Source organism: Bufo bufo, chromosome 4, assembly GCF_905171765.1.
Source record: "Bufo bufo chromosome 4, aBufBuf1.1, whole genome shotgun sequence".
NCBI lineage: Eukaryota > Metazoa > Chordata > Amphibia > Anura > Bufonidae > Bufo > Bufo bufo.
In genome coordinates, this window is record NC_053392.1 from 596121951 (window position 1) to 596140309 (window position 18359).

Below are 18359 nucleotides of genomic sequence, written 5' to 3' on the forward strand. Positions count from 1 at the left end.
TCACTTATTTGGGCAGTCACGGGGCCAAAACCAACAAAATAACTGAAGTATCAACTCAGCCTTACAGGTCAATGATAGCGTCAAGAAGAAGAGCACTCCTTTTACACCGTCGTCAGCTGATTCCACATAGATGTCTACAGAACCTGTTCTATTAAACACTTATACAAGTAGAGCCCCCCGACAGAGTAGAGAGGGTGTCAGCAGTAAGTTTGTGTTGACGTCACTGATTAATTTGCCCTTCCTCTGATCCATCAGAACAATAACCCACAAAAAACGGATCCTGTCTGTGGAGCATCCGCCTTCACGCGGTCAGCATTTGCTCAGTAATCCATCAGTATTGCTAATGCCCAAAAAAAACCAGGAGTGGATCAAAAACAGAGATGACACGTGAATGGAATATTTGCATGTCTTCTGTGTTTTGTACCCACTCCTGCTTTTTTTTTTTTTCTTTTTAAAAACACTTTTATTTCAGGAAACATTAATATGCATTATACAGAGGCAATATTGACACTCAATATACAATGATATCATTCCAACCATGTTTACATTAAGGTGCCATATCAGACATAATACAAACAAGTTTCCCTTTTTTCACATTTTCTCCCCCCCCCCCCCTCCCGCAAACCTTTTATTACCCCAACTTATTGCCAAACCATCAGTCTAGAAAATAAATCTCCATAAAAGAAGTTTTACACCAATAACATCACAATGTTTAATTTCTCCGCCTCTAATCAGGAAGTATTCAATCTTAACCTGGTCTAATTACCTACAAGCATATTACTCCCCCAGCTTACCTAGTGTCCCCTTTATCTGCTCTTCCAGGTACCATTTAGTATAACGGAAAGGTTTCATTACTTCTTGAATTTCAATAGGAGTCAGAATATGGCTAATGTATTTCCTCCACTTTCCAAAGAAAAGTTTCGCAGATTTTTCTTTATTGTTTTCTGCTTCCAACTTCTCCATGTAAAGGATGCGACTCATGATTCCTATGGCTTCATCAAGTGTGGGGATAGAAGGAAAAATCCAATGTCTCAGTATTGTTTTTTTAACAGCTAATAAAAATAAGTGGATACCTTTAACAAACGTCGAATGAGTTATTTCTCCTCTAGAATCCCAAGAAATGTAATGAAATACACAGTGTAGAGGATTTAGTTGTACCTCAACTCCCCAGATCTGCTTAATGAGTTCTAATGCTCCCTTCCATAGGGGGATTAGAGAGGGGCACTCCAGCAACCCATGTAATAGATTAGCTTTTTGTAATTTGCACTTTGGGCACCATCTGAGATAATGTGCTGGGGCATCTCTGTATGATAAATCAAATGCATATGTTGCTTTGTGCAAAATCCTAAAGTGCATCTCCCTCCATATCTCGTTACCGGTCGCCTGTCTCACACGCTCCATTCCTTCTCTTAGCTTTGGAGCTATTGTCACATCACTAAGTTCACTTTCCCATTTCTGGAATACTTTTGCTTCTAGAGGAATCGAGTGAGTATTCTGGATTTTACGATACAGGTCTGACAAAGAACAATTTTGACTTCCCATCAGAGAGTCAAACCAAACTCTTCTTTCCTGATCTCCCATATTTAATGATTGAGCTTGACAAAACGATCTTAATTGACTATAGGGGAGAAAGTGCGAGGGAGGCAACCGGAACTGAGACTGGATAGTTGTCCATGGTAATAATTCACTTCCTGCAGGGTTAAGTAGCTGCTTCAGGGATACAATGCCTTTCTCTTTCCATAGTGTAAACATTACTGACTGTCTCCCTGCTGAAAAAGCCGGAAGGGTCCATAATGGCATATATGGCGAGAGATACATACACTGCGTGCAGAATTATTAGGCAAATGAGTATTTTGACCACATCATCCTCTTTATGCATGTTGTCTTACTCCAAGCTGTATAGGCTCGAAAGCCTACTACCAATTAAGCATATTAGGTGATGTGCATCTCTGTAATGAGAAGGGGTTTGGTCTAATGACATCAACACCCTATATTAGGTGTGCATAATTATTAGGCAACTTCCTTTCCTTTGGCAAAATGGGTCAAAAGAAGGACTTGACAGGCTCAGAAAAGTCAAAAATAGTGAGATATCTTGCAGAGGGATGCAGCACTCTTAAAATTGCAAAGCTTCTGAAGCGTGATCATCGAACAATCAAGCGTTTCATTCAAAATAGTCAACAGGGTCGCAAGAAGCGTGTGGAAAAACCAAGGCGCAAAATAACTGCCCATGAACTGAGAAAAGTCAAGCGTGCAGCTGCCAAGATGCCACTTGCCACCAGTTTGGCCATATTTCAGAGCTGCAACATCACTGGAGTGCCCAAAAGCACAAGGTGTGCAATACTCAGAGACATGGCCAAGGTAAGAAAGGCTGAAAGACGACCACCACTGAACACACAAGCTGAAACGTCAAGACTGGGCCAAGAAATATCTCAAGACTGATTTTTCAAAGGTTTTATGGACTGATGAAATGAGAGTGAGTCTTGATGGGCCAGATGGATGGGCCCGTGGCTGGATTGGTAAAGGGCAGAGAGCTCCAGTCCGACTCAGACGCCAGCAAGGTGGAGGTGGAGTACTGGTTTGGGCTGGTATCATCAAAGATGAGCTTGTGGGGCCTTTTCGGGTTGAGGATGGAGTCAAGCTCAACTCCCAGTCCTACTGCAAGTTTCTGGAAGACACCTTCTTCAAGCAGTGGTACAGGAAGAAGTCTGCATCCTTCAAGAAAAACATGATTTTCATGCAGGACAATGCTCCATCACACGCGTCCAAGTACTCCACAGCGTGGCTGGCAAGAAAGGGTATAAAAGAAGAGAATCTAATGACATGGCCTCCTTGTTCACCTGATCTGAACCCCATTGAGAACCTGTGGTCCATCATCAAATGTGAGATTTACAAGGAGGGAAAACAGTACACCTCTCTGAACAGTGTCTGGGAGGCTGTGGTTGCTGCTGCACGCAATGTTGATGGTGAACAGATCAAAACACTGACAGAATCCATGGATGGCAGGCTTTTGAGTGTCCTTGCAAAGAAAGGTGGCTATATTGGTCACTGATTTGTTTTTGTTTTGTTTTTGAATGTCAGAAATGTATATTTGTGAATGTTGAGATGTTATATTGGTTTCACTGGTAAAAATAAATAATTGAAATGGGTATATATTTTGTTTTTTGTTAAGTTGCCTAATAATTATGCACAGTAATAGTCACCTGCACACACAGATATCCCCCTAAAATAGCTAAAACTAAAAACAAACTAAAAACTACTTCCAAAAATATTCAGCTTTGATATTAATGAGTTTTTTGGGTTTATTGAGAACATGGTTGTTGTTCAATAATAAAATTAATCCTCAAAAATACAACTTGCCTAATAATTCTGCACTCCCTGTAGGTAATCTGTATAATTTGCGTATCCCTTTCCATGTAGCTAGAGTATCCTTTAGTAGTGTATATTTTTTCAACGTGAGAGGAATATCTCGAAGTTTAGTGTGTAATATAGCCCCCAAATCCCATGGAGCGGACAATTCCTTCTCCAACGGGGTATTGGAGAAATTTGAGGTACCCTTCAGCCAGTCTTTAATATGTCTCCAGAGGGATGCCAAGTTATAGTTTCTAATATTAGGCATTTGTAAGCCACCCTCCCATTTCAGCAGGCATAATTTCGCATAAGCAATCCTTGGTCTCCTTCCACGCCAAAGAAAGCGCGAGAAGGCTTTTTGGATCCTAGCAATATCTACATGTTTTAAGAGTAGGGGAATGGTCTGCATGGGATATAGTAGTCTAGCAAAGCTAACCATCTTTAGTAGATGTGCTCTCCCAAATAGTGACAACGGCAAATTTAACCATTTCTCAAGTTCTTCCACTATTTTTTTAATCAGCGGCTCGTAGTTTAATTTATATAGAGACAATGGACTCCTACCTACTTTAATACCCAGGTATGTCAGATATTGAGGGACCACCTCCACATCCTGAAGCTCAATTGGTGCATTACGATCTCTGGTATAACCTTTTAAGAATAACAATTGGCTCTTATTTACATTAACTCGATAACCTGTCATATCCCCAAAGTACTGCAAGGAGTTTAGAACGATTCTTAATTCTGTCTCCGGGGATTTAAGAAAGAGTAGTATGTCATCTGCAAAACAGGTGAGTTTGACTTCTTTAGTCCCTACTCTGATCCCCTGAAACAAGTCTGATTGTATCAAGAATCTAACTAGGGGTTCAAGGGCCAAATTAAAAAGGGGTGGAGACAGAGGGCATCCCTGTCTCGTACCTCTGTGGAGGCGGAAAGGCGTAGACAAAAAACCCGGCAAATGGATCTGTGCCATTGGACTATCATATAAGGTATTAAGAAACGTCCGAAAAGGCCCCACAAAACCAAAAGCCTCCAAGGATTTTCCCAGCCAATTCCAATTCACATTGTCGAAAGCCTTTTCCGCATCCACAGATAGCAGAGCAGGGCAACCAAGTGTGTCTTGATTATTGAACAAATAATCCTGTATTGTTAGAACCGTCCTAATGTTTGTGACCGCAGCCCTTCCTTTAACAAACCCTACCTGATGGGGGCCTATCAAAGTTGGCATGATTTCGGCTAACTTGTTTGTCATTAGCTTTGTCATAATTTTTAAGTCCTGGTTTATCAATGAGATTGGGCGATACGAGCCCATCTGAGCAATATCCTTGCCCGGCTTGGGGATAAGTTTAATGTGCGCTAGTTTCCCTGTTGACATAATGTCCCCTCCTTATAGACAAGAGTTGAATAAATCCTGAAGGATCGGGGAGACTTCTACAATAAGAGCTTTAAAAAACTCCGCTGGGAACCCATCTGGACCCGGTGCCTTCCCATTATTAAGAGATTTAATGGTAGATTGGACCTCTTCAATCGAGATTGGTTTATTAAGGCTATTCAAATTATCTTCCGTGAGTTTGGGTAGAGAGACTTTAGCTAATAGTTCTTCAGCTTTCGCTTGGTTGTAGTCATCTTTGGAGTAAAGCACCTCAAAGTATTTCCGGAAGCACTCCACAATATCCTTCGGATTTGTGTGCTTCTTTCCTGCGTCATCTAATATGGATCTAATGGCAGGACTATAACGTTGTGTGTTAATCAAGTTGGCCAACATTTTACCTGCTTTATTGCCATATTTAAACAGTTTAGCTGAATGATAATCCATATGCAGTTTAATTTGCTGTTCTAATTTATGATCATAGTTGTGCTTTGCTGTTACCCATTTAACCCTGTTAATATCCGTGGGGCTTATTAGATAAGAGGTGTATGCAGTGCGGACCTCATCTGTGGCTTGTTGGAGTTTAAGCCATACCTTCTTCCTCCTAGCTGTTGCATAAGATATAATATTCCCACGGATTACTGCTTTTGCTGTATCCCAAAGTAGAGAATAATTGTCCCTATGACTGGAATTATTATCTAAAAACTCCCACCACCAGCCTTTTAATTTATCTAGAAAATCCTCATCTGTCATGAGGTAGCTAGGGAGGCGCCACACTCTATCCGTACCTCTGGGAGTGGCTTCAGCAATAGTAATGCACACCGGGGCGTGGTCAGACACCACCATGTCAGTGATCTCGGCTATTAGAACCTTTTTTGAAAGTTGTGATGAGGTCAGGGCATAGTCAATCCTAGAACACGACCGGTGTACATGAGAAAAGTGTGTGAATTCCCTTTCCACTGGATTCAGAAACCTCCATATATCTACCATGCCTGTGGATTTAATAAAGGACTCCAGGGAATATCCCCCCCCCTCTAGTAGGCTGGACGGGCTGATGAGTGGGCTGAGTTTGCTTTCGATCTTCCACTGGATTATGTACCGCGTTAAGGTCTCCCATGACTAATATCTGGTTCCCAGCCTCTTGCGAAATCCTGCTCTCCAAATTTCTGAAAAAGGAGGCCTGACCAGCATTAGGGCCATATACTTTGAATATATCCATAGGACCTGCAGCAGTGGATATTTTGAGATGTATAATCCTACCCTCTGCATCACATTCAGTCAATACCATATCATGGCTTAGTCTTTTGTGGATTAGAACAATTACCCCTGCTTTCTTATTTTTGGACGGTGAACCTAGGACAGTACCTACCCAGAGACGTTTCATACGCCAGAAGTCAACCTCCTCCAGGTGCGTCTCCTGAAGCAGTGCAATATCTGCGTTCAATTTCCTGAGGTGTTTAAGAACCATTAATCTTTTTTGCGGGGCTCTAAGGCCTTTTACATTCCATGACACTATTTTCATAAAATGAGTAGTAATATAGATATATAGAGAGCGGCACCCGGAGGAGGCCTCCCCCAGACAGGAACCTCAAATGCAGCTTGTGTTAAACTTCCATGGAGCATGACTATATAAATGGCAAAAAACATTTCCCCCAACCTATTAACAATAACAATAACATATTGCTTTACATATAAAGACTTCAACCATCCGCCAAAGGCCACTTTAGACTTCTCTTTTTTCGCACTGAACTGGCGAGTACATGCGGACTCTGTCTCGCCAGATTCCCACCAACATATACGCATCTTGCTAATCTCTCCATTACCCATGGATATTCAGCACAGGTTTCTCTCCACTTCTGCTTATCTACCCTTTCCTATCCTGCTTAAAGAACTATCATTAAACTTCCCCACAGTGTCACTATAGAGTTAAACATCATATTACCATCAATAAGATTGGCATCAGATAAGTTTCATGAACGCAACTTTCAATTTTTGCCATTTTACGCTGCAGAGATCAGTCCCAGTCCTGATTAGATACTCGGCTGGCAGCTTCTCCAGACCCACGTGGATAAGCATCACAGGGCCTGGGATCCAAATGGCCATTTGACCGGCCTCCTCTGGGAGAAGAGCGTCCTCTAGACGCTGAGCCTGATCTCGGACTTTCAGAGGAGTCGCCATATTCTAAGGCCTCTGTCGCTTCCCTAGGTGATAAAAACGTGTCTGTCTCTCCATTCTGCTTGAAAACACGCAGGACAGCCGGATAAACTAGTGCAAAGCGGATTTTCTTCTGCACTAGCTGTGTGCAAATCTGAGAAAAGGCTCTCCTTCTTTTAGCAACCTCCATCGAATAGTCGCCAAACAATAAAAGCTTGCTTTCCCTTACCCTAAGAGGTTGATTCAGGCGTCGGTATTTCAGCAAAATAGCTTCCTTATCTGCATAATTAAGAAACTTGGCTATAACAGGTCTCGGTCTGGAAGCTTGGCCCTCAAGGCGCGGTTCTCTGGGGGGGCCTATTCTATGAGCTCTTTCAACCGTGAGTGGCATTTCAAAGCCCATCGCCCTAGGAAGTTCTGAGGAGCAGAATCGCGCCAATTGATGTGTTGGAATGTCCTCAGGGAGACCTATAATACGAATATTGCTCCTCCTAGAACGGTTCTCCAGATCTTCTACTTTGTCTTGCAGAGCCTGGTTAATGCGTACTATTTCTCTAACTTGTGTCTGGGTTCTATTTAATTCATCTTCCAGGACTCCTGTTCTTTGTTCCAGTTCCCGTATATGGGATGAATTCTGCGCAATGTCTTGCTGCAGTTGCTTCATTGTCCCCGCAATAGTAGATTCCAGCGTGGCCTTAATGTCTGGAGCCAGTATCTGCGCTACCGCCATCGCTATCTCTTTACTGGGGAGCTCTAATTCCTGAAGCTGCAGCATCTGCTGCGAGTGTGGAGGTGTTTCTCCCCCATAGTTGTCTGCCTCGGATAGCAAAGGGGGCTGTGAGGAGGAGCGGGTATTTCTCCGCTTACCCTCCGCCATCTTGTCCAGTCGCGGCTGCGCTGAGTGCCGCTTCGGAAGTGGAGAGTTCGTCTGCGGGGGGCCGGTACGTATTAGGTATTTGTCCATGTGTCTCCCAACTCACATTTAGAGACACCGATCTGGCTTCCGATCCCGGTAAGCCCCCGATATGTAGCAGGGTATGCGGAGCTCCTCCACCTCACGTCCTCACATGTGCGCGCCGGAACCGGAAGTCCCCAAAAGCCACTCCTGCTTTTGGCTACCAAATCATAAGCCAATTCTGATGGGACCATACAGGTCTTACATCTGCTACACAGACAGGATCCGTTGTGCATCTCATTTTTCCTTCCTTCTGACATATCAGAAGAAGGGTCAAATAAATTGTCAGCCAGGCCGAAAGGCAAAATAGCGGCCCAGTCATGAAGTTGGGAGGGTGGAAACAGCATAAGAAGTCCGCAGAGTGGCCCTATGACATAGTGGGGAGGTGGAAGCAGCATGAGGAGTCCACAGAGTGGCAAGGTAACATACTGTGGAGGTGGCAGCAGCATGAGGAGTCCACAGAGTGACCCACAGTGTTAGATCAAATGAATAAAAAGGAAATGAAAAACACCCCAGAAAAGTCTGTAATTTTCTCACTTCACCACACAACAGGTAATACAACATATACAACATATAACTGCACAGCTGAACGGCAAATATATTTTTCTTTTGCCACTAATACACGGCAAAAGGGGCTTTACCACATATAACTGCACCTCACAAGGGCAAATAAGACGTACTGTAAAAATATTTCCTTGTAATAAATCCTGTTAATGGCTGTATCAAACAGCACTTGCACCCCAATAACAAGAACGGTTTGCTGGAATTACAGAGCTGTATAATGGCAATTTGGATCCCCAGTCAGTGCAGCAAGGTGTAATAGGATTGTTCCTATTACCCAGGCTGTGACCTCCCCCTACTGAACCCTGTTCTACATAAATGCTGTGGAATGATTCCTCCCTATCCTTTCCCTGCACCTTGAATAATCTTTCCCTGAACTTAAATAGTTTTTTTAGCACAATGAAGTTGTTTCTACCACTGTCCCTAGCGCCTGCTGACGTCTCTCCGTGCACGAAGTACACTGGAAAATGGCAGAATCCAAGATTACTGAGGCTATTTATAGGGCTGTGACATCACAGGGCTGTCTGGCTGCTGATTGGCTGCATGCAGGGCCGTTTTTTTTAGACAAGGTGTGACCCTGGGCAGAATTGAATGTGGGGCCCCAAATCCTGAAATATTGGACTAGCGGTCTGACAACTTTGTAGGCACGGACAACGGTTGCAACCACAGCAGCTGAGTGTAGAATGCCATATTATATCTGTAACGGATCTCCTAGCACCCCGACCGGGTACCTCCGTTGCCGGATGCTCCCAGTGCTTCCCGAGGACTCCAAGCACTCCGCTCTACACCAAAACCACCACAGGAACCAGGAACAGCTCTTACAAGAGCTAGGAGTAATAGCCAGGGGAGTATACACGTATAGCAATCCCCACACACATGAGACGAGGCTCTATGTTGAATGTAAAACAGGAACTCTTTAATGGGTTATTTTTAAGCCTTTTATGCAGGTCTTTTAGCAAGGGACACTCCCCCTGGGGCCCTTGTAAGAGACTGTGACAGTTTATATTTTAGCCAATCACATGCATTTACAGTATTGAAACCATCCCAGCAATTGTACACAAAATCCCCTTACCTCTGTCTGTAACGCAATCAACAAAATACAATGAGCATTGTCTGTGACGCAATTAACTAACACACTGGCATTGTCTGAGACGCAATCAACAAAATACGATTGCCAAACGTAATGGGCTAACTTAATCACTCACAGACAGAAAACACAAATTTTTCCCAAAACACAGAAAACACCCCAAAACCCCACATATCCCCATAATGTATACATCCATTGATAGCTCTGATCTGGGTGAACAACATATCCAAAAATCACCCAGATCCGAGCAGGGGTTCCCGAATTCCATGGAAGTCACATTTGGCCGGCCGCAAGCATGGCTTTCCTGCCCAAAACAGTTCCACAGATTTAAGCTGTGCGGCCGGTCTGTCTTCTCCTTCAAAGTTAGTATGGGCCATAATCCTGGGGCAAGAGGCTGGCAACCAGGCCCCTCCAAAACCCAGTGGCGAAGTTGGTTTCGCCACAATATCTCTTTAGCCTTTCCACTGTAAGCTGCTGATCCTGCAGCCTCTTTGGGTATGTTCACACAGAGTATTTTTTGGATGTTTATTTTTTTAAATAATTTTATATAACACTTTTTGATGCAGTTTTGGCGTGGATTTTCATTCCTTCCCATTTTCAATAGGAATTGTGGACATGGACCCTGTTTTTCCATGGTGCAGTTTATAAAACCACAAGCTGGAAAAAAGGTATTGTTCCATCTGGGTCCCTGAAGTGAAGGGAGAGCACAGTGTGCATTCATCGTCATCCTCCATTATACTATGAGTGTTCTGATAATAGCTGATCACTGGCTCTGCTATTTTTTTATATTCTATAGCAGTGAACGGAGATAATGCTGCGCATGCTCACTGTTATGGGGAACGTGTGGACGTCACACTGTAAGGCTCCATTCACATGTCCGTAGTGTATTGCGAATCCGCAATACACTGGGCCGGCACCCCCATAGAAATGCCTATTCTTGTCCGCAATTGCGGACAAGAATAGGGCATGTTCTATTTTTTTCTGTAGCCGTGGACAGCACTGTGTATGCTGTCCACATCTTTTCCATCCCCATTGGGAATGAATGGGTCCGTACCCGTTGGACCCATTCCACGGACGTGTAAATGGAGTCTATGGGGGACCTGTGGATGTCGCACTGTTATGGAGGATCTGTGGATGACACTGTTATGGGGGACCTGTGGATGTCACACTGTTATGGGGGACCTGTGGATGTCACACTGTTATGGGGACCTGTGGATGACACACTGTTATGGGGGATCTGTGGATGACACACTGTTATGGAGAACGTGGGGATGTCACACTGTTATGGGGAACCTGTGGATGTCACACTGTTATGGGGGACCTGTGGATGTCACACTGTTATGGGGGACCTGTGGATGTCACGCTGTTATGGAGAACGTGGGGATGTCACACTGTTATGGGGGACCTGTGGATGTCACACTGTTATGGGGGACCTGTGGATGTCACGCTGTTATGGGGGATCTGTGGATGTCACGCTGTTATGGGGGACCTGTCGATGTCACGCTGTTATGGGGGACCTGTCGATGTCACGCTGTTATGGGGGACCTGTGGATGTCACGCTGTTATGGGGGACCTGTGGATGTCACGCTGTTATGGGGGACCTGTGGATGTCACGCTGTTATGGGGGACCTGTGGATGTCACACTGTTATGGGGGATCTGTGGATGTCACGCTGTTATGGGGGACCTGTGGATGTCACGCTGTTATGGGGGACCTGTGGATGTCACGCTGTTATGGGGGACCTGTGGATGTCACGCTGTTATGGGGGACCTGTGGATGTCACGCTGTTATGGGGGACCTGGCTTTGATTCGGGCACAATGTGTAACATAGCTTTACAGATTCTTTTATTAGCAGTATTGGTTTGCTTCCCCCAAGTACTGAAAAAAACAAAAAAAAAACACTGCTAATTTGGACTCGGGTTCTTAATCTATACGCGACACCCCCCCCCCCCCCCCCCCCCCCCATTAACAATGCAGACCACCTACACAATGTTGTCTTCATTAGTTTAACCATCAGTACTTGAGGGCAGTGCAGGGCTGCTACAATGAGAGTGTGACCCCAGCAGCCCTGCACCCCCTCCTCCACAGACACTGCTTCATGATTCTTACTAGATGGTACCAGGTGCTTTAATAGGAGGGTCCTGGGAGCTCCTGCAGTCCGGCATCTGAGGTCAGAGCCTGTGGGTCAGATGCAGCAGAAGGCCCAGTCATCCCAGTCTGACGTTTGGGCCTTGCAGCCTGGAACAAGTGCAGGCAAAGGCTGGGTGACGGGGCTATGTTACCTCTGCCCACACAGAACGTCCTGGTGCCGGTCTGTGGCTTCAGGATTGTGGGTAATGCTGGCCTGTCACTGAGCTCTGGTGAGACTGGGGGGGGGGGAGCAGGGGGCCCATGCATGGCATTATGGGTGATCCCGCCTTCCCATAGTTCCTTTCTCCATGTCCTCACACGTGCAACAGCCATTTTAGGAAAAAATGTGATTCGTTGCCAATCAAAATTTCAATTTCCCTATATGTCTACTTCTTGTTTGGATCATTTTGTAAATGACATTTTATTTTTTTTGGGACATTAGAAGGCTTAGAAGTTTAGAAGCAAACCTTGAAATTTTTCAGAAAATTTCCAAAACCCTCTCTGTAAGGACCAGTTCAGGTCTCAAGTCACTTTGTGAGGCTTGCATTATAGAAACCACCCATAAATGGCCCCATTTTTGAAACTACACCCCTTAAGGTATTCTTTTTTTTAATCAAATCTTTTTTATTGTTACATGTAAGATAAAGTTATGAAACAATATTCACATGACTTTGTCTGTTTCCAGATCATACAATTACACTACAGCGTAAAATTACATGGTATCATAAAGACATAAAAATATCTCTATTACATGTGTACATATTATTCCAAAAGGCAAGTAAGAAAACTCCTGTGACTCAAATCAGCTCATTAGCATGCGGCATCTTTGTGTGTATATTATGAGGTAACCATCTGTCACACCAGTAAGTGAATACATCTAAGGTACCTTTTAGTAGTTAATGATTTGTATATAATTAGTTAGATTATAATCAAATATCCACATGACAGGTTCCTTTTAAAGGAAAATGTAGATGAAATTTCAGAATTTCCCTTTTTTGGCAGATTTTCCATTTTAATCCATTTTTTCCAGTAACAAAGCAAGGGTTAAAAGCCAAGCAAAACTCTATTATTTATTGCCCTGATTCTGTAGTTCACAGAAATACCCCATATGTGGTCGTAAACTGCTGTGCGGGCACACGGCAGGGCGCAGAAGGAAAGGAACGCCACATGGTTTTTGGAGGGCAGATTTTACTGGGATCATTTTAATCCAAATTATAACAAAGGCTTCAAATATCTCGCTTTGCATGTAATGAGTCTCATATATTAGTTTCACCTTTTAAGTTGCATTACTGAAATAAATGAACTTTGCACGATATTTAAAATTTTCGAGTTTTACGTGTATGTGTATGTATGTATGTGTGTGTGTATATATATATATATATATATATATATATATACATACATACATACATACATACATACATACATACATACATACTGTTTGGCACATAACACATTGCTTGACAATGGCTCCACTGAGTTGAGCTGAAGTGTTGCAATAACATGGGCGAAAAAAACCTCCCCATTTTTCACTATTTTGGAGTGCTACCTCTTTTTTTCTATTTTTATCAAACTTTGGATTATGGTCAATGATCCTGAGAGGGATTGTGCCTTCCACTTTTGATTGTGCTGCTTTCCTTATTTTCTTTATACTATGTGTGTGTATATTGTGACACAGTGAAGGGGGTATGGTCTGGGAGGACAGGTATTTTCCTCCCAGTGTGTGCTGCTGGGCTGATTTGCAGCCAGGTGGGGTCAAACACAAGACTGGATTTTAAGTGCCGGTCCGGGTTTTGATAACACCTAGCTGTCCTTGACCACCTCCGAACTGCCTAACGCAGGATCGCGTTCCGGAGGCGGCAGCCCTGCGCAGAGTCACGCATATATGCGTCATCTCGCGAGACGCGAAATTTCCTGTGAACGCGCGCACACAGGCGCGTGCGTTCACAGGATCGGAAGGTAAGCGAGTGGCTCTCCAGCCTGCCAGCGGTGATCGTTCGCTGGCAGGCTGGAGATGTGATTTTTTTAACCCCTAACAGGTATATTAGACGCTGTTTTGATAACAGTGTCTAATATACCTTTTACCTGGTCCTTTGGTGGTCCCTTTTGTTTGGATCGACCACCAGAGGACACAGGTAGCTCAGTAATAAGTAGCACCAAGCACCACACTACACTACACCCCCCCTGTCACTTATTAACCCCTTATTTACCCCTGATCACCCCATATAGACTCCCTGATCACCCCCCTGTCATTGATCACCCCTCTGTAAGATCCATTCAGACGTCCGTATGATTTTTACGGATCCACTGATACATGGATCGGATCCGCAAAACACATATGGACGTCTGAATGGAGCCTTACAGGGGGGTGATCAATGACGGAGGTGATCACCCCATATAGACTCCCTGATCACCCCCCTGTCATTGATCACCCCCCTGTCATTGATCACCCCCCTGTAAGGCTGCATTTATATTTCCGTATGTTTTTTACGGATACATGGATCGGATCCGCAAAACACATACGGACGTCTGAATGGAGCCTTACAGGGGGGTGATCACCCCCCTGTCATTGATCACCCCCTTGTAAGGCTCCATTCAGACATCCGTATGATTTTTACGGATCCACTGATACATGGATCGGATCCGCAAAACACATACGGACTTCTGAATGGAGCCTTACAGGGGGGTGATCACCCCCCTGCCATTGATCACCCCCCTGTAAAACTGCATTCAGATGTCCGTATGTTTTTTACGGATCCACGGATACATGGATCGGATCCGCAAAACACATACAGACGTCTGAATGGAGCCTTACAGGGGGGGTGATCACCCCATATAGACTCCCTGATCACCCCCCCTGTCATTGATCACCCCCCTGTCATTGATCACCCCCCTGTAAGGCTGCATTCAGATGTCCGTATGTTTTTTACGGATACATGGATCGGATCCGCAAAACACATACGGACATCTGAATGGAGCCTTATAGGGGGGTGATCAATGACAGGGGGGTGATCACCCCATATAGACTCCCTGTCATTGATCACCCCCCTATAAGGCTCCATTCAGATGTCCGTATGTGTTTTGCGGATCCGATCCATGTATCCGTGGATCCGTAAAAAACATACGGACATCTGAATGCAGCCTTACAGGGGGGTGATCAATGACAGGGGGGTGATCAATGACAGGGGGGGTGATCAGGGAGTCTATATGGGGTGATCAGGGAGTCTATATGGGGTGATCACCCCCCTGATCACCCCATATAGACTCCCTGATCACCCCCCTGTCATTGATCACCCCCCTGTCATTGATCACCCCCCTGTAAGGCTCCATTCAGACATTTTTTTGGCCCAAGTTAGCGGAATTATTTATTTTTTTCTTACAAAGTCTCATATTCCACTAACTTGTGTCAAAAAATAAAATCTCACATGAACTCACCATACCCCTCACGGAATCCAAATGCGTAAAAACTTTTAGACATTTATATTCCAGACTTCTTCTCACGCTTTAGCGCCCCTAGAATGCCAGGGCAGTATAAATACCCCACATGTGACCCCATTTCGGAAAGAAGACACCCCAAGGTATTCGCTGAGGGGCATATTGAGTCCATGAAAGATTGAAATTTTTGTCCCAAGTTAGCGGAAAGGGAGACTTTGTGAGAAAAAAAAATAAAATCAATTTCCGCTAACTTGTGCCCAAAAAAAAGAAAATTCTATGAACTCGCCATGCCCCTCATTGAATACCTTGGAGTGTCTTCTTTCCAAAATGGGGTCACATGTGGGGTATTTATACTGCCCTGGCATTTTAGGGGCCCTAAAGCGTGAGAAGAAGTCTGGGATCCAAATGTCTAAAAATGCCCTCATAAAAGGAATGTGGGCCCCTCTGCGCATCTAGGCTGAAAAAGAGTGTCACACATCTGGTATCGCCGTACTCAGGAGAAGTTGGGCAATGTGTTTTGGGGTGTCATTTTACATATACCCATGCTGGGTGAGATAAATATCTTGGTCAAATGCCAACTTTGTATAAAAAAAATGGGAAAAGTTGTCTTTTGCCGAGATATTTATCTCACCCAGCATGGGTATATGTAAAAAGACACCCCAAAACACATTGCCCAACTTCTCCTGAGTACGGCGATACCACATGTGTGACACTTTTTTGCAGCCTAGGTGGGCAAAGGGGCCCACATTCCAAAGAGCACCTTTCGGATTTCACCGGCCATTTTTTACAGATTTTGATTTCAAACTACTTACCACACATTAGGGCCCCTAGAATGCCAGGGCAGTATAACTACCCCACAAGTGACCCCATTTTAGAAAGAAGACACCCCAAGGTATTCCGTGAGGGGCATGGCGAGTTCCTAGAATTTTTTATTTTTGTCACAAGTTAGTGGAAAATGATGATTTTTTTTATTTTTATTTTTTCTTACAAAGTCTCATATTCCACTAACTTGTGACAAAAAATAAAAACTTCCATGAACTCACTATGCCCATCACGAAATACCTGGGGGTGTCTTCTTTCCAAAATGGGGTCACTTGGTGGGTAGTTATACTGCCCTGGCATTCTAGGGGCCCTAATGTGTGGTAAGTAGTTTGAAATCAAAATCTGTAAAAAATGGCCGGTGAAATCCGAAAGGTGCTCTTTGGAATGTGGGCCCCTTTGCCCACCTAGGCTGCAAAAAAGTGTCACACATCTGGTATCTCCGTACTCAGGAGAAGTTGGGCAATGTGTTTTGGGGTGTCATTTTACATATACCCATGCTGGGTGAGAGAAATATCTTGGCAAAAGACAACTTTTCCCATTTTTTTTATACAAAGTTGGCATTTGACCAAGATATTTATCTCCCCCAGCATGGGTATATGTAAAATGACACCCCAAAACACATTGCCCAACTTCTCCTGAGTACGGCGATACCAGATGTGTGACACTCTTTTTCAGCCTAGGTGGGCAAAGGGGCCCACATTCCAAAGAGCACCTTTAGGATTTCACCAGCCATTTTTTACACATTTTGATTTCAAACTACTTACCACACATTAGGGCCCCTAAATTGCCAGGGCACTATAACTACCCCACAAGTGACCCCATTTTGGAAAGAAGACACCCCAAGGTATTCGCTGATGGGCATAGTGAGTTCATGGAAGTTTTTATTTTTTGTCACAAGTTAGTGGAATATGAGACATTCTAAAAAAATAAAAAAAAAATCATCATTTTCCGCTAACTTGTGACAAAAAATAAAAAGTTCTATGAACTCACTATGCCCATCAGCGAATACCTTAGGGTGTCTATGCTCCGAAATGGGGTCATTTGTGGGGTTTTTCTACTGTCTGGGCATTGTAGAACCTCAGGAAACATGACAGGTGCTCATAAAGTCAGAGCTGCTTCAAAAAGCGGAAATTCACATTTTTGTACCATAGTTTGTAAACGCTATAACTTTTACCCGAACATTTTTTTTTTTTGCACAAAAATGACATTTTTCACTTTCAGTTGAAAAATTTTGCAAAAAAAACGACATCCATATATAAATTTTTCTCTAAATTTATTGTTCTAAATAAATTTAGAGAAAAATTATATATGGATGTCGTTTTTTTTGCAAAATTTTTCAACTGAAAGTGAAAAATGTCATTTTTTTCCAAAAAAATCGTTAAATTTCAATTAATAACAAAAAAAGTAAACATGTCAGCAGCAATGAAATACCACCAAATGAAAGCTCTATTAGTGAGAAGAAAAGGAGGTAAAATTAATTTGGGTGGTAAGTTGCATGACCGTGCAATAAACGGTGAAAGTAGTGTAGGTCAGAAGTGTAAAAAGTGGCCTGGTCATTAAGGGTGTTTAAGCTAGGGGGGCTGAAGTGGTTAAAAGACATCTGGGCTCAGCAGCAAAGTGTCTGTTGTGTTCGGGATCTGAGGCTTTGTGCCGTGCTGGAGGGCTGAGAGCCGCACGCTGGGAAACAGGCCCCCCTAAAGCCTGTTGTGGACCGCTGGTGAAAGAACTGCTAACAAGGTGATTGTTTTGTTCTGTGGACTTTCCTTTGTGTGAACGAACACCAAGACTGCGAACCGTCATTTTGTTTTTGCCTTATGTGTGAATAAACACTAACGTTTTGCTTTACCAACTGGTTTTTGCCTCTGTACTGTGTCCGCTTACCCTGCCTACCAGAGTGAGCCCCCACAATATACACTGCTCAAAAAAATAAAGGGAACACAAAAATAACACATCCTAGATCTGAATTAATTAAATATTCTTCTGAAATACTCTGTTCTTTACATAGTTGAATGTGCTGACAACAAAATCACACAAAAATTAAAAATGGAAATCAAATTTTTTAACCCATGGAGGTCTGGATTTGGAGTCACACTCAAAATTAAAGTGGAAAAACACACTACAGGCTGATCCAACTTTGATGTAATGTCCTTAAAACAAGTCAAAATGAGGCTCAGTAGTGTGTGTCGCCTCCACTTGCCTGTATGTCCTCCCTACAACGCCTGTGCATGCTCCTGATGAGGTGGCGGACGGTCTCCTGAGGGATCTCCTCCCAGACCTGGACTAAAGCATCTGCCAACTCCTGGACAGTCTGTGGTGCAACGTGACGTTGGTGGATAGAGCGAGACATGATGTCCCAGATGTGCTCAATTGGATTCAGGTCTGGGGAACAGGCGGGCCAGTCCATAGCATCAATGCCCTCGTCTTGCAGGAACTGCTGACACACTTCAGCCACATGAGGTCTAGCATTGTCTTGCATTAGGAGGAACCCAGGGCCAACCGCAC

The 18359-nt window shown here is 43.8% G+C and overlaps 3 protein-coding genes across 16 annotated transcripts in view; 2 read left to right on the forward strand and 1 right to left on the reverse strand.

The window, feature by feature from the left end:
• Window positions 1-18359, reverse strand: part of LOC120999536 (zinc finger protein OZF-like) — a 2085412-nt gene that overhangs the window by 661955 nt on the left and 1405098 nt on the right. The window lies entirely within an intron of this gene.
• LOC120999545 (oocyte zinc finger protein XlCOF7.1-like) overlaps window positions 1-18359 on the forward strand; it is a 795896-nt gene that overhangs the window by 24151 nt on the left and 753386 nt on the right. The window lies entirely within an intron of this gene.
• The window catches only part of LOC120997451 (gastrula zinc finger protein XlCGF17.1-like), a 29937-nt gene continuing 23323 nt past the window's right edge, over window positions 11746-18359 (forward strand). The window contains exon 1 of the mRNA XM_040427530.1: window positions 11746-11830. Within this exon, the coding sequence (XP_040283464.1) occupies window positions 11746-11830 (85 nt within the window). The remainder of the gene's footprint in view (window positions 11831-18359) is intronic.